Genomic DNA, 25,284 nt, shown 5'->3' with positions numbered 1-25,284 from the left:
CTCAGAGTAAGTTTAGGAACATTAGATAAAAATCAAAAATCCTTATTCTGTCAGATTGACAACAGAGAATATATTCCATCTTTTTTAATTAACTAACCATTCCTTCCAGGCGCCAATTTATTGTTTTGAGTTTAGATTATTACTAATTTTACTGGCTCACATAAATTTACCTCTTGTCTTTCTAATAAGGTAATTGTGGTCAAATTCTATTTCATTGCAGTGTTCAAAGTAAAAAATCTGCGTAGAGTCATGTTCCCTACCTTGTAATTACTGGTTTAGGTGGCAAAGGGACATCGGTAAGTCTCTTTATATATCTGCATCCTCAACGGAGTTTTTACTAAAACTTAAGTTACAAACAAAAATTAAGTTAGGGTGAAAAATCTTTAAATTAACACCAGCTGTATCTGCTGCTGCTGCTTACGTAACTATCTTGTGTAAATCTACTTACAGCTAAATTTTTGTTCTTTCCAATTATTTAATGGCAACTAACTAAGGTGTTCTCGCAAAGTTTTCGTTCAAAATTCTAATCTCCAAAGTAGCTATATACCTGCTGCATACATCTGTCTTTTTATCCACAATAATATACAAGAAATTGCCCTCTAACTTCCTCTTAATTTTTAAAATACATTCCACTTTTCATAGTTAGCATAGCATTTTTCCATATATTGTTTTCTCAATGTTCTCTTCTCCAGTAAGGATTTATTAAAATGTTTTTCAAAAAAGAACTTAAAACTGGGGCGATTACCTTCATACACAGGAATGTTGAATGCAGTCATCTGCATGGCATAAATCAAATTTAAATGTATCTCCCTACTTTTTTTTAAACAGCTTAAATTATGCCGTAGATATATTCGGACTAACTTGGAGGAATTCAATTTTTCTAAATTACGTTTATGAAGTGTGGTACCACAATGCTGGTAAATAAAGTAGGTACTTTTTACTACTTGAAATCTAAGAATTTAAAAAAATATCACTAATTAGCATTAGAGAGTCTAAAAAATAAAACTTACCGATTTGCCGCACGGTTTACAAAATGATCCATCTCCTTCTAGAGAAAGTTTCGAATATAGTCCAATCCATTCACTTAACTTAGAAGTCATATTTCTAAACAAATGTCTAAAACTGATAATTGTTTATTAAACAAGAAAAAAAGGTTAGGGTTTTCTTACAAGCTAAGCCTCAAGTCTCGATCAGGTACATTTTCGTAGAAATCTATTATAAACAAACCATTGATATTATTTAATTATTGATCCAAAATTGTATTATAGAAAAGCTTAGTAATAGTAGTGTAAAAAATATCATGGGTAATATTATTGTTAATTATTGTTAATATTAACCCTACAAAGGTTTAAAACTTGATAGGGCAAGTGTAGAGTAGAGTATTTGGAATGTTCGTTTAAAGATAAGTTATTACAAATACTAATAACTTTGGACGGTGAAATAATTGTGAAGTTATGGTTTTACATAATTAGGATCGATATTACATAGTAATGTGAAAATAAATGGAGGTGCATGTAATATAATTAGGTAGGGATGGATGAAGCGGAAGGAAACGAGATTTCAGAATCAGATTTTTTTGATTCATATTAAAGTAATTAAACATAAATACAAAATAATAATAAAAATGTAAATTATAAATAAATTCTTTTTCTTATTTTACTTGTAAACTATATTTTCTTATTATACCAGGACAAAACTGGTCCATATTTCTATTCATTTTTGTGACTATTTTTATTTATTTATATCGTGTCGATAACAGAAAAACAGGGAAACCAAGAATTTAAATTTGCGGTGTTAATACAAAATTCTGTCGGCACTCCCCAATTTCCACGCACCGTTTTTAAGACGTTTTTTATTATTTTTTATTATAAGATAATACCAACTGCCTTATGTTTTTTCCAAGTAAGTTGTTTATCAAACCAAATTCCTAAGAATTTTACACATGGTTTGAATGGTAGAAAAGAATTTGAGATTAATATTGTTTATAAGATTCTTATTTACCTTAAGGGCGAAGTCTTTATTGCATTCATGTTTACAACTGAACTTCATATAAGTTCATGTACAATTGCTTTCTTTTTTGAATTGTCACCTTGGGACATGTCCCAACTCTAACTATGATCAATTTGATTTCAGAATTGGGTTTATTGATTCATTCACTGCTCAAAAACATAAATAAAAAATACAGTTAATCTAGCATATATGTGTTGAAAGATATCAATTACTAAGAGTAATAATATTGGAAGGTAAAGTACAGAGCAAGAGATCAGTACTAAGAAGCCAGAACTTACGGTTTAAAGATCTGAGAAGATGATTTGACCACTCATCTGCAGAAATTTTTGTGCAGCAGTTTCCAAGGCTACAATTGCTACAAGGCTAAGAAGAAGAATATCATACATTCCCGAATATAGTAAATATTGGTAAAAGGTTTATCTCCACCTTACACAGCTCCTCTCGTTTTGTTTTCTTCCAAATGATGGATCTTTTTTACATCCCATTTTAATATTTCAACATGATTACCTTTTGTTAAAGATTCCTTTTAAATAGCTTTATTTCCTGTAGCGCGTTAAACAGGAGATCTCAAATTTAGATATCTTGAATCCACCCATTCCCTTGGGCGGCTACGCCACTGCCGCGAATAGATAGGTACTTGAACTTAATAAACGTTTTCGCAAAGAGGGTGGACTTAAATTTAATTTAGGTGATTAATAAGTGGTTAGAGGCATTATATGCGGAGTACGTCCCAAATTATAACAAGGGGTATTCAGATTGTGTGGATGTATATGAATATTTCATAGCGCGACAGATTCCGGGTTATTAATCCCATAAAAGTTGGCGCTGTTCTTTTCTGCCGGAATGTAATAAAGGAAAAATTAAATTGTATTTGGTGCGACACAGATGTCTTAAAAGTCTTCTTCTTCCTTTGTTTTTCCGGCTTTTATTTAAATGTGGATTTTAAGCGCTGGTGCTGACGCTTTGAAATTTTACTGACATGAAAGCGGTGATTTTCATATTTCATGTAACCTTTACATTAAAAATTTTGCACAATTCCGCAGAATGCATAATGTCCTTTTCCTTTCTAATTTAATTTAAAAAAAAAATTGTGATGACAATTTTTAATAAATACTCGGGCTGATACAAATTCCAATTCGGAAAATCCAACGAATATCTCCTATGCAAGTATCCATTGCATAATTATTTTTGGGAGTCTTGAGTTATCCATCCTCTGGACGTGTCCGTACTATATCAGCTGTTTTCTTTCTATGTCTGTTGTTAGAGAGCCGTCAACCCCCATTTGCTGTCTTATCTCATTATTACGTATTCTCTCTCTACGTGACACTCCTACTGATCTTCTAAAAGTGTCCATTTCTACTGCCTCCAGTTTTCTTCTGTTGTTTTCGATTATTCGCCAAGTTTCTGCTCCGTACAATAGACCGCTTTTAATAAGAGATTCGTAGATATTGTGTTTTCTTCTTTTTCCTATTTCATGACTTCACAGTACGCTGTTTAGACAACCTATTGTTTTTCTGGATTGCGTTATTTTTCTCTTTATTTCTTTATCATCTTTGCCCGTTGTGTCAAAAACGATTCCTAGGTATGTGTAATGGTCGCAGGGCATGATGATTTCGTTATTTTCTAATGTGATGTTCGATAGTTCGGTACCTATTGGTAGGTATTTTGTTTTTTCTATTTTAATTTCTAATCCCCACTTTCTATATTCTTCTTATAATTTCCTTGCCATGTATTCCAGATCATCTTTATCGTTTGCTATAACAACCTGGTCATCAGCAAACTGCAATGTATACAAGCAAATCTCTCCAAGGTCTACGCCCATGCTTCTGCATTTTCGTTTCCACTCTTTCAATGCTTTTACAACATATATTTTAAACAAGGTCGGTGATACACAACACCCCTGATATAGACCTTTATTAACCAGGAAGCTTTGCGATAGTCTGTTTCCATTTTTTATTTGTGATGTTGACCCTTCATACAAATTTCTTAAGGCTTTTATGAAGGTGACACTAATATTCGACTGCCGTTCCAGAGTTTGTTTACAGGAACTGTATCGTACGCCTTCTGCAAGTCAATAAACATGAGGTGGGTTTCTTGATTTATGCTTAATTTTTTTTCTATTAGTTGTTTAAGGCATAAGATAATATCTTATATCTTATAATATAAGATATTATTATATTCTTCGCTCAATGCGGTCTCTAATTATTCGTCCATTTCCATTCGTCCTTCTTACTATTTGTTTAAAATTCACTGAACTTTTTACCGAAAAATACATTGACCTTAGGCATAAAAACAAAAAAGAATGTATCTCTTTGTTTTCCAAACCAAATTTACATAACATTAACGACATAAAGTAAGGTAACCGCTCTAAATGGGGTAGTAAATGGGCGGCGCGCAAATTTTAAAATAATAACATTCCCCTCCTTTTTGCTTTGCATCTGCAAAAGGATTTTGTTTCGTATTTTCGCAGATTTAGAGCTGCCAACATAAACCCACGATGCATTCATTTATTTTATTTACAAGGACGGGATGACGGGGATCTACCACGCAAATGGAGCTGTTTGGAACGCGAAGGGGAGGGCGAAACTATGTAGAACAGGAACACGGAACCTGGGAAATTATGAAATTTAAAAATTTATATAAAACATTGTTTTACGGGGTTAGTAACATAATGATTAAAGTATAAATGTTTATTTAAATTTTCACTAAAAAATACCTACTACCTGATTTAATCATTTATGCGATCATAAAAATTTTAATGCAATCTTGGATCACTACATATGTATTATATGTTCCTAAAATAAAATTTATAAAGTCAATATTAAAAGTCAAATAAATTAAAACATACATTTAAAAAAAATCACAAAATAAGTATAAACAAATATAATTTCATAATTTCATATAATTCATCATCATCATCACCCAGCCCTTTGCGTCCACTGCTGGACATGGGTTTCCCTCATTTGTGTGCATTGTGCTCCATCTTGAGCGCTTTTTATCCAATTTATTAACATTTTCTTGAGATCGTCAGTCCAACGAGTAGGGGGTCTTCCTTTTCTACTTTTGTCTAACTTCGGCCTCCACTCAAACAATCTCTTCGTTCACCTTTCATCACTGATTCGGACGACGTGTTTGGCCCAGTTCCATTTCAATGTGGCAATTCGGGAAATTACATCGGTAACTCCTGTTCTTCATCTTAAGTCTTCATTTCTAACTCGGTCACGAAGCGATATACTCAGCACTGACCTTTCCATTTTCCTCTGACATATTTTCAGCGTTTTGGAAGTTGTAGCTGTCAATGTCAAAGTTTCGACACCATAGGTCATCACAGACAAAACACGTTGGTCAAATGTTTTTGTTTTAAAGAAATTGGTATATTGCTTTAAGTCTTTGAGTTTTCGAAATTGAACAGACAATTCTAAATACCACCAAGCCCACTAGGGTGTCTGAAAATGTATTGAAATATGGCATAATTTTAAACGAATCGTTAAAAGGAATGTAATAATGTAATAATAGTGTAATAATACGAAAACAAATCACTTAAACTAAACTGTATTTAAAAAAAAAACACGTGTAAAATATTTTATAAATGAGAAATTTAAAAATAGAGTCCTTATCCTAACGCTAATGTGATGAGACTCTTTGAAGTTCGACCTTCTTCTGTCCGCAACTACCTGGTTGGTCGAGGGGCGTAAAATGAAGGTCAGGCTTCCCATACTAAGTTTATTCATCCCCGTAGTAGGCATGTTTGGTTGTCTCTTGTGATCTTTATTTCGTGTCCAAGATATATATGTATTTTTCCACCAGCTCTACTTCATTGTCTTCAATATTGATATTTCCGCTAGGTACTAGGTTTGTCGTGAATGTTGTTTTGGATATGTTTATTTTAAAACCCGCACTGGCACACACTACCGTCAATGTTCAGGTCCTTCTCTTCCCAGTTAAGTTTTTTACAAGTATATTCTAGTACTGCGGTAAATAGTTTAGGCGATAAGATATCCTCCTGTCGGACTCCTCTGTAGATTTGGATATGATCCGTATTTTTATGTAGTTTCACCGACATAGTTGCGTTCTTGTATATATTATAAATTAACCTTGTATATCGGTAGTAAATGCGGCATGCTCGTACTGCTTCCAGGATTTTGCCAAATTCTACCGTGGCAAAGGCTTTATGGAAATCTAAAAAAGCCAGAACGAGTGGTCGATTGTATTCTATTGCCGTTTTAATGCTTTGTAAGTGATCATTTGTTCTGTTCATTTCTTCTTTGTAAGTGATCATTTCTAATTCATGAGGATCTCCTTTTTTGTACAACAAAATTACCTCAGCATTGTGCAAACACAATATAGGTCACTATAAAGTGTTTTAAAATTTGAGAAGCATTTGCAAAAAACAAAGGTATGTTACAGGGCATATTCTGAGAATATTGACAAATATGTTGATGAGGATTCTTCTCAATTTTGGCAATATAGTAATGGTAAAACCAAAACCAAAGATACACAATGACTGGTGGAAGTAGAGACAAATATTTGGCAAAGGGAAAAAAGTTTGGTAGTACTTTTCACTAATCTGAGAATTGTTTGTTTCTTTATGTATTTACGGCTGTATTATACATTATTTTTATATTTAAATTACCTTTTATGATTCAGTATATGGTTTTAAAAATTCTGCATGTTTGTCCTATATTAAATTCTAAACCTTAATGAAATTTTTTATTCCAGCAGAAGAACGATCTCTGGTCACAGAATCTCAGATATATTTTGAAGAAGTCACAACAACATCAACTACAAGCACTACTTCGACAAGTTTAAATCAAAATACTCAAGATTTAAATGCGCAACATCCAGATTCGAATGATTTGCCTGAAATGTTCAAAAATGACAATGAGACGGTGGATTCCAATGTGCCATCAGCAGCAGTAAGTTTTTTGTAGATCTATAAATTTACCAAGTATGTATGAAAATAATGGTTTTAAATTTTTAAAAATAAAATTGAATAATTAGAGGAATAGAATTGGATATGATCTATAGAAGGATTGTTTTTTAGAATGTTTAAAATTGTTTTCTGAATTATTTACAAGCAGTTTTATTATAATTAGAGAGATAAACCGCGTAACAACAAATTCACTTAACACATCAATCGGTTGATCTTGGATAAAAGTTTTCTTCCTGGTTTTTTGAACGTTACCATGATAAAAAATTACTAAAAATCGATTTAAATAGTACCTGTTCCATAATACCGATCCATGGTACAATGAATACACAAGGTATGATATTGCGCATGACATTTGACAGCTGGCCCAGAAGTGTGACGTAGTTAAGATCGCCTGAACCACCTCGAACCCATTATTACAGCTTAACGTACACATTAATTTTGAAATTATGGTTAAAAAGTGATCTAATTTTTTTTTAAATGTTTTGTTTTGGTTATAATTGAATAAAAAATATATTTTCAGTAGCGTAAAACCTTTACTTCTCCTAGAGATTCAGGCAAAATATTTATTTTTGTTTTCATACATATACTAATAATATAAGTACTCTTTTTGTATGCAAATCCCTTGAAATTTAAAAATTTTCTGCAGAGGAAATACTGTGAATAGGTAAATAGTAGTAGATTTGCTTATTCTGATTCACTGTCACTCACTTCCAAGCAGTTTTACTGAAATAAAAACAAAATAGAGTAAAATAGAGAAAAATCTGTTTTACAATTCAATATGGTATTTAGATGAGTTATAATGAAATTTAGTAAAATAAAAAATATACACATTACTATAACCTACCGATTATTATATGCAAAATTTACTTATCAAACAATATAATAATATGAAAATAAGACACGAATTAGTTTAAACGCAAAACACAATAAATATCGACTTCAGACGACTTTACACCGGCAAGACAGAAACCTTGTATAAAAACAAAAGTTCAACAATAATATCGGTTATCAATGGTGACTATTGCAAATTGCAAGTTATGAGATAATAAATATATTTTAAAGTATCTCAATACTGACTGAGTCATCTATTTTATAATAGAAAAATAATTTAGATATATGCTTATATATGTGTCTTTATACAAATGGTGTTTAGTTACTATTTATTTATACTGTATAGTATTTTTTTGTAAAACTGAAAGTTTTTATTTGCCATTGTATATCTGGTTTTGTACCTTTTTCAAAGTACGCTGTGCAATTGCTTGTTGCAATAGTGACAATGAAGATAAAATCTTTAGGTTTCATACATTTCCTAAAGATAGCGTGACCAGAAAACTGTGGATTATATCTTGTTGTAGATAGGATAATTTTAATTGTAATACTGCAAGAATTTGTTATACACATTTTAAAACTGAAGATTACCAAAGAAATCTACAACAGGAACTTTTAAATTACGTTTCTAAAAAGGGTCTAAAACTCAAACCTGAGGCAGTACCTAGTCTTTATTTGCCTAAATCAACATCGGCTACCCTTTTAACCAACCAAAAGAAACGCGTACAAGGAGGCGAACACAGAGAGTCCAAAAAGTATGTTGAGCAGCTTTTTACTACTTCTAGGTCAACGACGTAAGTCTAAATCTTTATTTTTATTAATTATTAGTCATGAAACCTTAAATGGTTTTTTCATATCGATTTGTTAAGTAAGAAATTAGCCTCAGCCTGCTATGCAATTTGCAATAAGAACTGTTTCGGAGGAAATCAATTTAGCATCTTCCAAAATAACATATTTTTCTTTGTTAAATCATGTTATCATTATTAAAATATACAATGTTATCATTATTATAAACAATACCAAGATAATTTTATGTGTGAATATTACCAAAATGTCATTTTAAATGTTGTGCAATATTGTGTGCCCTCACTACACTCATATTCGATGGCCAGCTAGCTCATTCGATATAAATAAAGTTGACTTTGTCATTATTTATTTTAATTTTGTGTTTAGTTCAGTAGGTATATATACGTACAAATTTTGTGTACCTCCATTACCACTTTTCTGTATCTTTTTAAACATCTGAAATATCGAACTCTGGAGTATAAGTTAATTAACCTGTACCTACGTGTAATAAAAGATAATTAAAACTTGTCTTATAAAGGATATCTATGTTTTATAAAGGATAAATATTATAATAACATAATCTTATCATCTCTTTATAATTACTATAATTAAATTAGCCAAATTATATAAAAAAACTTAAAATTAAAAGTCTTTCCTATACAACTACATTCAAATGTTGCGGGAATAAGCGATCTTGACTACGTCATGCGCGAAAGCGAACCGATTTTGGAACATTATGTATCATACCTTGTGTATTCATTGTACCATGATACCGATCTATTAATTATTTTCCCTCATCTTTGTTCTCGTCTGAGTTAATAATATAAAATTTATAAAATTCAATTTTATAATTAAAAGTTACTCTATGAAAAATTTGACAAAGATTTGACAAAAAACAGAAAATTGACCTTTTTCCGATTTTTTATATTTTTTTCAGCATACTGACAATTACCTTCCCGAAAACTCAACCGAAGATTCGGACTACCTGGACAATGATATCAATGAAGATTATGACAAGAATGATCTGTACTCCGACAAAAAAGACTGTACTATGCAGGAATATGAAGTACTTAAGGTAAGACAAATAAAAAATATACTTAATAAATACATTGCTTAAAAAATTAGGAATATTTGTACAATTATTTATTACATTCTTCTTCTTTCAGTGCCTATTCGTTCCGAATATTGGCAATCATTCTGGCTATAATTATTTTATTGACTGATGCTTTAAATAGATTCGTTGTTGTTGTGGAGAACCATTTCCTCAGGTTCTTCAACCATGATATTCTCCTTCTCCTAATTCATCGCTTTCCGAATACTTTACCCTGTAGGATTACCTTCAGTAATCTCTATTTAGTGCTGTTTCTCATTATATGTCCGAGATATTCCAACTTTCTCCTTTTAATGGTATACATCACCTCTCTTTCTTTGCCCACTCTTCGTAATACGGTCTCGTTGGTTATCTTGTCTGTCCATGATATCCTTAGAATTCGCCTGTATAGCCACATCTCGAAGGCTTCAAGTTTTTTCTCCATTGCTTCAGTTAGTGTCCAGGATTCAACTCCGTAATACAATATTGAGAAGATATAACATCGTAGGAGCCTTACTTTTATCTCCAGATTAAGATTGTGGCTTTTAAAGAGTTTGGCCATGTTATTGAATGCACTCCTAGCCTTCTCTATTCTACATTTTATTTCCTGTGAGTGATCCCATTGTTCATTTACTGTTGTTCCAAGATAGTTATACTGTTTTACTCGGTCCACTGGTGTATTATTGATAAGTAGTTGAGCGTCTCTTTACTTTAACTTTATTTTTGCTGATGATCATAAATTTAGTTTTTGTTATATTTACTTGAAGTCCAAATCTTTCACTTACTTCATTTACTTTGTTTATCAGTTGCTGTAAACTGTTCAAACTGTCTGCAAAAATAACGGTGTCGTCTGCATAACGGATGTTGTTTAGGCGTTCTCCATTTAGAAGTATTCCATGTTCGCATTTTTCCAAGGCTTCACTAAATATTTCCTCTGAATATAGATTAAATAATATAGGTGAAAGTATACAACCTTGTCTAACGCCTCGTAGAATCTGGATCATTTCCGTTGGTTCACCTCCAAAATTCGTTCTTATTGTGGCTGATTGGTTCCAGTATAAATTTTGTATTATACGCCGATCTTTATCATCCATTTGGGCTTTTGTTAGAATATCCATCATTTTTTGGTGTTGAACTGTATCAAATGCTTTTTGGTAGTCCACAAAACAGGTGTAAATATCGCAAGTCATATCTCTGCATCTTTGAAATAATACTTGTAGACTAAACAGTGCATCTCTTGTACCTACGCCCTTCATGAATACAAACTGTGTGTCTTGTATTCTCTCTTCGCATAGCTTGTATATTCTACGATGTATAATTTTAAGAAAAAGTTTTAATGTATGGCTCATTAGACTTATTAGCCTATATTCTCCGCACTTTTTTGCTCCCTGTTTCTTTGGTAAGGTAATAAATTCTGAAAGTAGCCAATCTTTTGGGATATTGCCTGTGTCATAGATATTATTGAAGATTTTACATAGTACTCTTAAAGATTCATCATCAAGAAGTTTAAGAAATTCAGATTGTACTCCGTCTGGTCCTGGAGCTCTACCTTCTTTTAGTGATATTATGGCTGCTCTTATTTCTGCCACTAGTATAGGTGGTCCTGTTTCCGTAGGTATTGGGGGCTGGTTCTCTCTCTCATCAAAAAATAAATTTCTCATGTAATTTTTCCAGGTATCATTGATACTCTCTTTGTCCACGATTATCTCTCCATTGTCATTAACAAGTTTACTTATTCTTCTGTTTTTACATTTACCTGTAATTTCTCTTACCTTCTTATGCACGTTGAAGTCGTCGTATTTACTTTGGAGAATTTCGATTTCTTGGCATTTTTTCTCCAGTTCTTTCTGTTTGGCTTCTCTAATCTTTCTCTGTATCTCTCGCTGTAATGTTTTATACATTTTATACATTACATAAAATATATAAATTTGATGTTTTTGGACGCGTTCATTCCATTTTTTTAACGTTTCCAATGTAATTCTTGCAAGTTTCTGAGTTTAGTTGACCTGTTCCAATGTATCTTTGCGTATTCCTTTTTTTTTCAATGCTTAGATAGTCTTATTTCTAGCATGCCCTGTATTTATCCATACCATATCTACTGTTTTTCTCGATGTCATCGATAATGGTTCTTTTAATACTTTCATTCTTTTCACCATAGTTTTTCTTAAAATCTTTCCAATTTCATTTATTTCAACAATTTCTATTTTTTTTTGCTATGTTTCAAAAATGTTTCTGTTAACACGGGAAGCGTGTGATAGCTCTGCTTCCAGGCCAGACGATAGCGTAATAATACGGAGTCATAGTTGCTCGTCCAATACCTATCGTCATGATCCTAAAATTCATGATTGGGAGCGGTTTAACTTGCAGTGGAGTGAAACGGTGAAATTAGAAGTAATTGAGTATACCGCTGTCGTCTCAAAAGCTACTGAGAAACTGATAGGTTATCAGGTGTCGGTGTCTCCAAACTCTAGAATTCGAGTTGAAAAGCCCCTCAAGACTGTGGGTGTGTTTGGATAGTAAAAACGTTGAAAAGACGTTGAAAGGTCACGAATTGGTCATACCCATGACTCTTTTAAGATTGAACTACGTTCTTTTTGCTTTTCTTTTCTATTGCCATGTCGATAACGTTTCTTTGCCATTTTACCTCGTATTTGCTAGTTTTTTGGAATATCTTTGCTTATTTTTCAGTCTGTCATTTTCTTTATTCTGTTTCCATATTTCATTGTCAAGAAATATCTTTTAAAATCCAATCTTAATATGTTTTCTTTTTGGTCCTTTCATCCTTTGCATAGTTCCTAGTTTTTGATTGTATATCTCTTTCTGCCTTGATTACATCTTCATTTATGTAGATCTTTTCTTTAATTTTCTTCAATTTATTTTTACTTTTCGTTACTGCTTTTTTTTTTCTATTTTATTATTTAACTCCACCAAATATGTTTTTCCCCTAATTTCTTTGCTGTATTTACTGTTATTTCAGCTCCTATTTCTTTCTTAATTTTTATTTATATTTTTGACTTTTTGTTGACTTTTTAATGCTCTCTAGAAAACATGCACGGGCATTTTTGCCCTGGAAATTTTTCGGATTGTTCCGGCATCGCTGACACCTTTAACCCTGTTTCGACACTTTGTTACTACCAAGAATTCAACTCGAGCACTCTGACTTAGAAGACCAGTATCTTGGCCGCAAGCAAGCAAGCAAGCAATTTAATTAAACTCAGCCGGAGAGATTTTTACACCTCTTAAAATGACGTTTCTTCTTCTTCTTCCTTTGCCGATTTTAGTCCGAACCATTATCGCAGGTTATGCATCCATGAGTGTCGTCTTCTTCCTGGTCCCCTCCTACTGTCGATTCTTCCTTGGACTATTAACTGTAGCAGCCGGTACTTAGTATGCCTCATGACATGTCCAAAGTACTCAAGCTTCCGTTTCTTTAAAATGACGTTTGGGTGTAACAATTCATTGGTGCCAGGTAATAAGGAATAACAAAAGTATCACTCCACCGTACTCCAATGCTCCAGACCAACTCTTTCCTCCCTATAGTAGTCTGATGTACGATAGAAGCACACTATCAGTCAAATGTTCTTGATGTTGGAGTCCTGGGTACAAGAACTCCAACAAGCTACCCTAACTGATCGATGCTAGCTAGATGGAGGCGCTTTATTCTTGCTATTTTCTTGTGACATCAGCAAATCTAAATTGCTTGCTCGGGCCTCATGTCTCTGTTTCGGGCTACGACCAGTTCGGCGATTTGGTGCTCGAGAGTTTGAGCCCTTTGTGCATAGTTTTTATGTTTGTGTTAATTTTTTTGTTGGCCATCGCCTTTTTTGTTTCTTTTTAAAGATGCTTTTGTTATTTTAAAGATCTTTGTAATTGTTTACTTTGATAGAGCTACGAACTATCCTCTGATTTTAAATATTTACATTTATTCCAGTATCTGCTGTTTAGAACGTTTGTGCTTCCATCGAAGGAATGCATTATACCTATCTCATTATTTCTCACAATATCGAACTTCGGTGGTGTTCCAGTTCCGCGAATTTTATCCTTGCATTTGCCACCATCATGTCGGTCACTCTGACTTGTTAGAGTTCTCTGAAGATAAAACGTTCAGCGAAGTATCTGGGTACGTTGACTGCTTTTCTTAGGCTGCTGGTATAAACCCCATATGAGAGTTGTGTATGGTAATACCGGTATTATGATGCTAATTGGCGCTTTTGGCATATTTTCTTTTTGTAGTGTGGCGTCTACATCTTTTTGGAAAGTTAGTCCTTTATCCATTATAACTCACAGGTATTTAACTTCACTTTTCCATTCGGCGGGATTGTTTTACACCGTCAGTTGTTCCTTTGGGTATTGTTTTCTCTTTTTAACCCTTTCGAGACTCCAGGTACATATGTGTACCACTATGTTTGCATACAAGCCTAAAGTGATATTTTGCCGTTAAATATTATTTAAAAATGTACCAGTCAGTTCTCCATTGCATCGTTTGAGTCACGTTCACGTGTAGCCGCGTAAAATATTTTAGTTAACCTAGAATTTGCGAGTTTTAGATGTGTTGGTTGCTACAGTCAGCATAAATACATTGTTTTTTGATACAAATTATAGTTAAATTGTATTATATCATTTTACAGACTGTTTGTTTTTGTGTCTTTTTATAGTAAGTATATTTAGATTGTTATTTATTTATAGTAAAATAAACATTTGACTGTTTTTAAAATCTATGGTACTAATAAGTACCAATAGTCTTATAGTACGGTATGTAAGTGTACCATTAGTCTTATTCATGTCATTTTTAGATATGGATAAGAAAAGGCCACTTACACAGAAAGAACTTCAATATTATGCAGAATTATCATTTTCCGAGTCTGGAAGTAGTGATGACATGTATAAGCCTTCTGATGATGAATCGGAATCAGACGAGGACTGCAAAGATAATTTTCACGAAACTTCTGATGAAGAATCAGAATCAGAGTTAGAAGTTCGTGATACACAGGAAACTTTACAAGAAACTGCCACACCTAGTAGTTCTTTTGTGTTGTGGTCAACACCAAATGAAGGTTTTGCTCCGAAAAAACAAATTTCAAGTCAACGTAGTTGTACATTGGATGCTGGCATACAATCTAACTTGACGCCATACTAATATTTCAAAAAGTTGTTTCCACGTTCTTTGTATATGTATATTGCTCAATGCACTAATGAAAGGATTAAAATATGTAAGCAGTCAAGAAGAAACGCTCGTCTGAAAGAAACTGACTTCAGGAGAAATTCAAATAGTTCTTGGTTGTATGCTAGTTATGTGCTACAACCGTGTACCAGAAATCAGTAATTATTGGTCAACTCATCCTTCACTGGGAAACGTTTCAATTCAAAATGCAATATCCCGTGACAGATTCAAAGTTATATCGTCAAAAATGTATTTTGCATCACCAAAGAAACCAACAGAAGCCTCAAAAACGTATTACATTCATGACGTTGTACAATGCTTGAAAGGTACCTTTCAAAAATATCGACAAGACAGCAGTTTTCAAAGTATCGACGAGTCCATGACGAAATTCAAAGGTCGATCGTCATTCAAACAGTATATGCCGCTAAAACCAGTAAAAAGGGGAATCAAAATGTGGCTTAGGTCAGACTCGTTTACTGGATATACCTACGACTTCAACATCTACACAGGTCGCGAAACTGAATATGTAGAAGGAACTCTTGGGGAACGTGTAGTGAACAAACTTGTTTCCACAGCAAAAGAAAGAGATATAACCTTTTGCTTTGATCGTTTTTTTACTTCGGTTTGTCTGTTGGAAAATATAGAGTACGCAGCAATAGGGACCTGTAACCAAAATAGAAAAAACTTGCCAAAAATAAAAGATAAATTGCAAAGAGGTGAATGCGTATTTCAGCGCAGTGAAAACGGACTAATGTTTGTGAAATGGCAGGACAAAAAGGAAGTCTTGATGCTGAGTAATTGCCATAATGACAGTGTTTCATCTATCAATAAAACCATGAGAGATGGTTCGAAAGTAAATGTGTCCTGTCCAGAAATGATAGCGTGCTACAGGAAAATTATGGGTGGGGTTGATCTAGCAGACCAAATGGTAGGATTGTACGATTTAGATCGTAAATCAAACAAATGGTGGAAAAAAGTATTCCATCGCTTACTTATGATGTCAGTTGTAAACTCATGGATTATTTATAATGAAAAAAATAAGAAAAAAATTCCTCTGATTCAATTTTTGGTACCTCTGGCAGAAGAAATGATAGCTGAAGGACAAAAAATAGCTGCTATACGACGTTTATCTAAGAAGGGAAGAATATCTATGAAAAGAAAACGTTTCGAGAGTGTATCATTACATCTTCCAATTGAAGGAAGCACAAGAAGACGATGTAAAATGTGCACTGATAATAAAACTCAAACACGTACAAAAACCCTTTGCGAAGAGTGTGACATTTCTTTATGTAAAAACTGTTTCGCAGTATATCACCGTAAATAACATTTTGTATTTTTGAGTAATTGTTTTGTATTTTTGAGTAATAAAGTAATACAAATATATTATGTGGTATATAATAATATTTTTATGTGGGACTGTTGGTACACATATGTACCAATACACAAGACTAATGGTACATATGTGTACCACTACCCCCACGAACACCCTAACGTTTTCATTAACATTTTTTGTTAAAAAAGGGTATATTTGTGTATATAAAAATAAAAAACCACAAAAATATGTTTTTAAAACTAAAAACGTGCATTTTTTCGAAGTTTATGGCGATTTTCCATTGTATTCTCCATTCTACAATGTTGTCCAACGCTGTTTGTAAGTTGTTTACTGCAAAGTCTCTATGTCTGTGCTTGGCCGCTATCGCAGTGTCGTCGGCATAAAGACTAAGTAATGTTCCATGGCGCAGAAGATATAATTTTGAACTGTACATAGCATACAATGAACCCGAGGTCATAACATCCATAAAGATCGGACGTCTGCGCTGGATGGGCCATGTTGAACAGATGTTGGAGACTAAAACACCAAAACATACAACGAGGCAAACACCAGTAGGGAGAAGGTTAAAGGGAAGACCCAAACTTAGATACATGGAACAAGCGGAACAACAGAATGGCGGAAAATCCTAGAACAAGCTATGACCCAGAAAGGGTTGTCGAGCTACTGATGATGATGAATGTTCCATGTATTCTTGGAACATCGACGGTGTATATTATGTACATTAATGGTGACAAGATCGCTCCCTGTGGTACTCCAGTCTCCGGGATTCCGAATTCGGATAGGACGTGTCCTATTCGAATTCTAAAGTCTGGTTGCCTATGTAGAAAGAGATCAGTCTTGTCATTGCCCCATATCCATATCTATAGCCGCTCATTTATCCGCGCATCTATCAAATACTTTACTTACAGTATCTTGGCCACTGAGCTACGGCCGACACTATATCTAGGAATTTGACAGCGACTGCTTGATCGAAACCATCCGCGGTATGTGTTTCTTGGACTGTCTCAACATTAATTTTGATTTTCGCAAAGAATTTGCTAAGATTTTACTCCAGATTCGACTGATACCTTTAACATTTATTTGACATACTCGAACTGTTGGTCCAATGTTTTCGCTAGTAGATCTAAGACAGGCGATCCCGTGGTTCTAAGTTGTTTCTCATTCACCATTACTCAAATTCGATTAAAATTATTTACTTTCTGCTGATATTTTATTTGTCGATAACCCCCTTATCTTCTTTATTTTCTTATATTAAAAACATTGTACAACAAGTACAATAAAGTCAAATATCATAACTAATCCGCAACCACATTTTTATCCCGTCTTTTCGCATTTACCTTCTGCACAATTTTCGCACTCAGCTATTCAAAAAATAAAAAAAACCCTTTTTATGATTAGTAATGCTACAGATACGATTTTTCAAATGAATTTATGGATCGCCGCTTTTATAAGTTCCCAAGCTATGTCGGTGATTTTGTTAAAACCAGGTAAACTTTTGTTTCTGTATTTTATTTGGAATTTATTTTGAAAGTTTTAAAAGCATACGGTTTTTTTTAAATTAACTCTTGAATTAATCCGGAGTTATGAACAATTTAATTTTCTCTGTAGTATACCTCACAAAAATAATTTAAATATGAACTAAGAGGGACATGTATATACGTTGTGTAAAAATTACGCCTACAATTTGATCAGTTAATTAAATTTAAAAACCGTTTGATGTTCCAATGTCACAAACTTTTCATGAAAAATATTATAAATTAAAAAAATAATAAAAAATTGTTTTTTTATCACCTTGCTTTTTTTCTAATTACATTTTTTCGAATATTGACAAGATGAATAACAAATACACAAATAAAATTAAAATTCATTTACAAAATAATAAATAAGGGGCGGTTCGCGAGTCTCGAAAGAGGTGAAGCAAATACTGTCTAAATTAAAATAACCTAACCATAGACAACACAAATGCAAAAATCAAGTGAAGTATCAAGAAACAAGTCACAATATAAAAACAAAGATAAAGGAAGCGAAGGAACGCTGGCTGAAGGAGAAATGCGATGAAATCGAAGAGTGCGACAAAAGATATGACTACCACAACATGCACAAAAAGATCAAAGAATTAACAACTAAAAAGAAAACCAATAATCCCCACCCGACACTAATAGACGCAGACGGTAACCTTATATCAAACGACTTGAAGCTCATTGACACATGGAAAGATTACGTAGAACGACTTTTTAACGATAAACGCAGAGCGACAGTGGACCAAGATGACGACATGACTGGACCCGAAATACTAAGGTCTGAAGTGGAAAAAGCCATTTCATCGCTAAAAAACGACAAAACACCAGGTCCCGACAACATACAGAGCGAGATCATAAAACTCCTATGCGAAACAGATGACCACTTCCTCGATTTTCTGACAGGCCTTTTTAACACCTTTTACGACAAAGGGGAGATTCCGGAGGAATGGCTTCGATCGACCTTTGTAGCCATACCTAAAACACCAAGTGCAAAACACTGTGATCAACACCGCTTAATAAGCTTGATAAATCACATTACCAAAGTTTTCACCAAAATCATACACAATAGAATATATAACAAATGCGAAGCAAATATATCGGAGTCACAGTTCGGATTCCGAAGCGCATTGGGCCCAAGAGAGGCGATCTTTAGTCTGCAAGTTTTAATTCAAAGATGCAGAGACATGCACAAGGACGTCCACTTGTGCTTCATCGACTTCTCCAAGGCGTTTGACAAGGTCAAACATGATAAACTCATGGAAATGCTCAGGAAGATGCATATTGATGGCAAGGATCTGCGCATAATAACCAGTCTCTATTGGAACCAAAGTGCTGAGATAAAGATGGGCAACTTACACAGTGGGAAGATAGATATTAAAAAGGGTGTACGACAGGGATGCGTCCTCTCGCCGCTCCTGTTCAATATATACTCTGAACAAATCTTCAGAGAAGCACTGGGAGAAGTTTCGGAGGGTATCAAAGTAAACGGAGAGGTAATCAATAATATTAGATATGCTGACGACACAGTTATTATCGCAAATGACTGCAACGAGCTTCAAAGAGTCATGCAAAGCATACACACAGCAAGTCAAGAATATGGTTTAGAACTCAATACAACCAAAACTAAATGCATGCTCATCAGCAGAACACAACAACCTCCGATGCAATTTACATTAGACAACCGAAAAATAGAACAAGTGGAGACATACACATACCTTGGAACCACAGTCAACACAAAATGGGACCAGTCAACAGAAATAATATCACGAATTGAAAAAGCACGAAACGCGTTCAACAATATGAAAAAGTGGTTCACAAGCAAAATCTCATTGGAACTAAAATTAAGACTGGTCAAGTGTTATGTCTTCCCGGTCTTGTTCTATGGAGCAGAGGCATAGACCACAACGGAAGCCACCCTGAAGAAACTAGAATCCTTTGAGCTGTGGATATATCGCCGTATTCTTCAGATATCCTGGACAGACCACATCACTAACGTGGAAGTAATGCAGAGAATAGGCAAAAGCAAAGAAATAATCTTCACCATAAAGAAACGGAAGCTTGAGTACTTCGGACATGTCATGAGGCATACTAAGTACCGGCTGCTACAGTTAATAGTCCAAGGAAGAATCGACAGTAGGAGGGGACCGGGAAGAAGACGACACTCATGGATGCATAACCTGCGACAATGGTTCGGACTAACATCGACCGAACTGTTCAGAGGTGCCGTAAACAAAGTCAAAATAGCCTTGTTAATAGCCAACGTCCGAAACGGATAGGGCAAAGGAAGAAGAAGAAGAACCATAGACATATTTTTTTTTTATTTTTTTTTTATTTTTTTTTATTTTTTTTTATTGGCATAGACTATAGTATATTTGAAGAATAAGCTGGAGTAAATTCTCAGAATACTAATCTTCGCACCTCGAAATACATAGGCGTGCACATCTTCTAACTAAAACGTAATCTTAAAAGAAAAGTTTGCGTTAAATTTATTTGGATATTTAGAACAAAGTAATTAATCCAATCCAATACTGGTTTAAAATAAAAAGATATACATAAAAAGAATAAAAATTCTATTATCAGTTAATATAAAATAATAAAACACAATAAATTATACTGAAACGTAAAATACATACACAAAAACTGTAAGTTTTTATATATTCCTATTAATAAATAATAATATTCCTAATACTAATAATATTAGAAATAAGAATGAAAATTATATTAGCAATAAAAAATAAATAAAAAATAAACAATGAAGTTGTCGGCAATTGGTTCAAATGTAAAATTAAGCTTCCTCATATTCTCTTTCAGACGAAGTGTTATCCGATCCAGGATGAATTATTATAGGTTCCATACTGCTATCTATTATATGATCAAGCTCCCACATATTTTTCTCAATATCCATAACGTGATTAATACATTTTTGCCAATGTTCAGTCGTTACTTCGGATATTGATTTATGAAAAAGAATAGTAACATCTGACAATTTAAAAGTTGTATTATTTCGAGTAAAGTTACTTTTAACTTCGGCCCATACTAATTCAATCGGATTTAGCTCGCAATGATACGATGGTAGGCGAAGTATTTCGATTCCTCGTTTTTTGGCTATTTCCTCAATGACATATTTTTTATAATTTTGTTTATTAATTTTAGCAAGCTCTAATAATTCTGCTTTTGTCATTGTATTGTCAAAGATTAAATTCTTAAAAGTTAACCACATTGCAATTTCATCTTTCCTCCATTGAGTAGTTGGTAAACGTTCAACTAATCTAGAGTGGTAACTTGCATTGTCCATCACAATAACTGAATTTTTAGGTATGAATTCAATCATCTGTTCTAAATATTCTTCAAACACGTCTCCGTTCATCTCTTCGTGATAATCACAGGTCTTTTTTGATTCAAACAAAAGTAAACCCTCCTTAAGAAATCCATTCATACTACCTATATGGGTAACAATTATTCATCGTCGACCTTTACCTGTTGGTTCCTTGAAACCAGGTGAATATCCTTCCAGAAATGCTTGTCGACATGTTTTTATAGTTTTGTCTTTCCAAACTCTCCCTACAGTATGCCCTTCATTAACCCACGTTTCATCTAAATAATAAATGTTCCTATTTTCTGTCCTCATTTTTTTTTATTTTTCTGAGGTAGTCTCGTCTCCAACACACAATTTCTTCGGAATCGATAAGCATTGACTGTCTGCCCACTTTTTTATACTTAAAGTTTAACTCATGAAAAACTTTCCAAAGTTTGTCTCTACTTATTGTGGGTAAATCGGGATCATCGGTAATGGCTTGTAAAACTTTATCTAAAGTTGGTATTTGTTTGTTAAAAAAAATGAGTGGAGCATTCTATGAATTGCATTTTTGAAAAATTCATCCACATTCACTTTCGACAATTTTGGTCTTCCTGGTCTCGGTTTGGGTGGCGTTATACCAGCTGATTTTTCCTCTTTTAAAATGTTATGTACAGTTGATTTTGAATATCCCATTACTTAAGACGAAACTTCAACTATACTATCAACAGTATTGGAAGGATTGTGTTGCTTAAAATAATTGTAGACGTTAAGGATAACACTCTTTTCGTTAAGTGATAAATGATTCAACTTTAATTTTTTAACTGGTGTATAATCACACGTTAATTCCATATTCTATAAACTCACTATTCACTCTTGCAAAAAACAACTGTGTCAGATCTCTTCACTCGCTTATAATCGACTAAACAAAAATTTTCTGATATTAATGAATGACTATTTAAAGACCATTAACCATTTTATTAATCATTGGTTTTCCAAACAAAATCGAAATTTATACTATTTAAGATAGCGTTCACATTTATCTGTATCTAAACTATCAAAAGACCATTAACTAAATACCTATGTATTTTAAGAGTTTCTTTATTTCTTGTTATTTAATGGGTCATTATCATAACGACAAAACTAACCATAAATAACGTTACTAAAATAAACAGATTTATATAAATATAATATGCTTTGAAAATGGTTTAAATATCTAACAAACCGAAACAAATAATGTAATACCCTTAAAGTACGTCTATGACCAGCTGAAAAAACCCTAACCTACACAGTTCTAGCGATAGCAGGTATTTAAATTTTACGATAGTCCATGTGACATGAAAAAATTTCTATCTAAATAGTCAAACCCAACGTAAAATAAGCTAAAATATTGACGTTGTACGAAAAGCACACGTACTAAAATATGCTTAACAATTTAGTTTTTTTTTCTGAGAATTTACTCCAGCTTATTCTTCAAATATACTATAGGTGTCAATCACCCAGTTACAACATGACTAATACCTTAAACATATAAATTTTATGACCGTAATGTCCATAAAATACAAGTTAAATATAGCATCTTTTCAACATCATCAGCGTGTTCAAAAAACGGTACACATAGAATAATTTAAAACACTTTTTTTGTATTATCTCCTTTTTTATCTATATTTACATGCAAACAAGATGATGAGGTTGTCAGAGTTCCACAGCAAACTCTTGAGCAGCTATCTACTCAATTCGACAGCTGCTTTGCTATGGACTATAACCATAGACATATAATACAAGATAGACTGATCGTTGTGCTACCAGCATCGAGCAAAAAGACAAAAGAAGGAATCTAATCGTTATGAAAAAATTCATAAAAGTGGCCTCTTAATATGGCGGACATATCCGGAAATGTAAAGGCGCCTAATTTAAGACTATGTTCCAATATTATTATAAGCACTATAATCCAAACACTTAAAATACTTTTTTTAACACTAGAGCATAATAAAGTTTTAATTAAATAACGATAATAGTCTAAAATGTGACACAATTGTTAAAAAACTTCAAAATAAATAAGCTTTCATGTGACAGTTGGGACAAACAATAACATAACCCAACTAAATTTGATTTCTTAAACAAGGAAGGAGACTCTCTTTCCTTGTTTAATGTGGCCTTTTAAAATGGCACTTTCTGTCTAACAATATGTTTGCCCCCACTACCTTTACATTCCCTCTTTTGTCTTTTTGCTCGATGGCTACCAGATCATTCCCCCAGGGCGACAGAGAAAACTGACCCAAAGAGTCCCTGCATCTCTCTCTAATGGGCTAGGTTTATCGACCACGTGACCTTCTCATTGATCACTGATATTGTCACAGTAATCCATGAATAATCGTAATATAAAACAGAATATTTCACTAGATTATTTTTAGGTGTCTGGTAATTCTATTGTTGTCACAAACGTCATTGAGGAGTAATCAATTTTGGACAGATATACTGAATCCAGATTATGCACTTTATTAAACAAAAATTGTACAAGAAAAATATTTTACGAATTACATTTACGCATAAAAAATCAACCCTTTCACAGATATATCTTTCAAATGTGCAAGATTGGCCTGAGATACCAAGCGCAGGCAGCAAAGTATTCAAGAAAAAAGAAAACTCAGTTAAAAAGCATTATCCACCGAAGAACTATTAAAAATCATCCAAAGCTACGACGAGGAAACCCACGCTAGATTACAAAAAAAGTTTTTTCACCTTTGCTTATTTGAACTTGCTTGGAGGGGCAATGAGGCCGTAAACTGCAAGATTCACCTTTTCCAGAAGGAATTTGATATTATGGGAGAATTTACGGGTCAAATTAAATACAACAGAATCTTTTCCAAAACAAATCAAGGCGGATCCAAAAGTTTGGCAAGCAGCAAATGGCTGGTAAGAAATTTATCAAACGAAAATTTATGCCCAGTTAGATTATTTTTGAAATTAATAGAAAAAATGGGACCAAAGATTTTATCAGACAGACTCTTTCTTACTGTTCACCCCAACTGAAAGGATGGATCTTGGTTCAAAAACTGTCCAATTGGAATCAACACCGTATCTCAGTGGACAAAAAAAGCTGAAAAAATTGGAATAGACACAAAAAAAAAACATAAAATAACAAACCATTCTCATCGATCTTTAGCTGTGTCAGCCTTGTTCAAGCAAGGTGTTTCTGAACAGGAATTAATTAAATTAATGGGTCACTCAAATGCAAACTCTCTAAAACTACATCTGCATCTGGATTCCAGTCACCACTAGAAGTTGATCGAAAATCTCAGAACAAATGAAGCTGGACCTACGAGTTCCCAAATGCTACAGGCAATAATACACAAAATCATGCTTTGATAGAAAAAAATGGACAAACTACTAAAGCTTATAATAATTGTACATAGGTATAATATTGTTAACAAATAAATAAAGATTATGTTTCGTTGACATGGTGCCTTAATTGTCTCGTGAAAGTCTTGTTGAATATCATTCCAGAGAAAATTATTTATCGGCAAAATTTTCTTCTGGTTTTGTTCAAGATTGTTGCCTTTGGACAATTTTCGCTTATGAAATTTTGACAAAATCACTTGACTGACGTCTCGTGATTTAACTGTCAAAATTTAATTCGCGAAAATTGCCAGGCAACAAACTTTTATACCAGTAAAAAATATTGCTGGCAAAATTACGATAAAAATAATGTACTGGGGCCTGATGATGGGGATATTGTAAGCCTTGAAACCGGTAGACCATAATTTACCAACTTTATTAATTAAAAACTACTTAAAATTGTGAATATTGACTCTTTCTTACTATTTAAATGGGAATAAGCCACAATTAAAGGTTAAAATACGTTTATTGACGTTTCAATTTCCACTTCGGAAATCGTTCTCAAAATACAAACATTAGTAAATTAAAAAAATTTTGTTTTTTGTTACTTAGTGAAAAATTCTTCTAATAATTTAATTTTATCTGACTCATCTATATTCTCAATATGGTCTCATGGATCAGAGTTGTTGGACACATTCCTAAATGATATAAACGATAAAGAAGAGACAATAACATTTACCATGGAAAAGGAATATAATAACACATTACCTTTTCTGGATGTTTTAATCTCTAAGAACGATAATCTCTAAGACCATTAAATGTTAGAATAAGTGAACATCAATCCTATATTAAAAATAGAGAATTTGATAGATCTCAAATATGTAAACACGCATGGGATAATGAACATAGGGTTCAATGGAATGATTCAAATATAGTCTTAAAAGAAACGGATGGTAAAAAGAGAAAAATCAAAGAAGCGGCTCTAATTA

General features: G+C 33.2%; 1 protein-coding gene across 2 annotated transcripts in view; it reads left to right on the top strand.

Moving 5' to 3' along the window:
• Positions 1 to 25,284, top strand: part of LOC140440375 (follistatin-related protein 5-like) — a 389,054-nt gene that overhangs the window by 276,090 nt on the left and 87,680 nt on the right. The window contains exons 5-6 of one of the 2 annotated variants that reach the window (XM_072530840.1): positions 6,733 to 6,926; positions 9,495 to 9,632. In XM_072530840.1, the coding sequence (XP_072386941.1) occupies positions 6,733 to 6,926; positions 9,495 to 9,632 (332 nt within the window). Of the gene's footprint in view, positions 1 to 6,729; positions 6,927 to 9,494; positions 9,633 to 25,284 lie in introns of both variants that reach the window. The other variant, XM_072530839.1, reaches the window with a different exon arrangement.

The sequence above is a fragment of the Diabrotica undecimpunctata genome, chromosome 4 (genome assembly GCF_040954645.1).
Source record: "Diabrotica undecimpunctata isolate CICGRU chromosome 4, icDiaUnde3, whole genome shotgun sequence".
Classification (NCBI taxonomy): Eukaryota; Metazoa; Arthropoda; class Insecta; order Coleoptera; family Chrysomelidae; genus Diabrotica; species Diabrotica undecimpunctata.
This window is presented reverse-complemented; position numbering and strand designations above follow the sequence as displayed.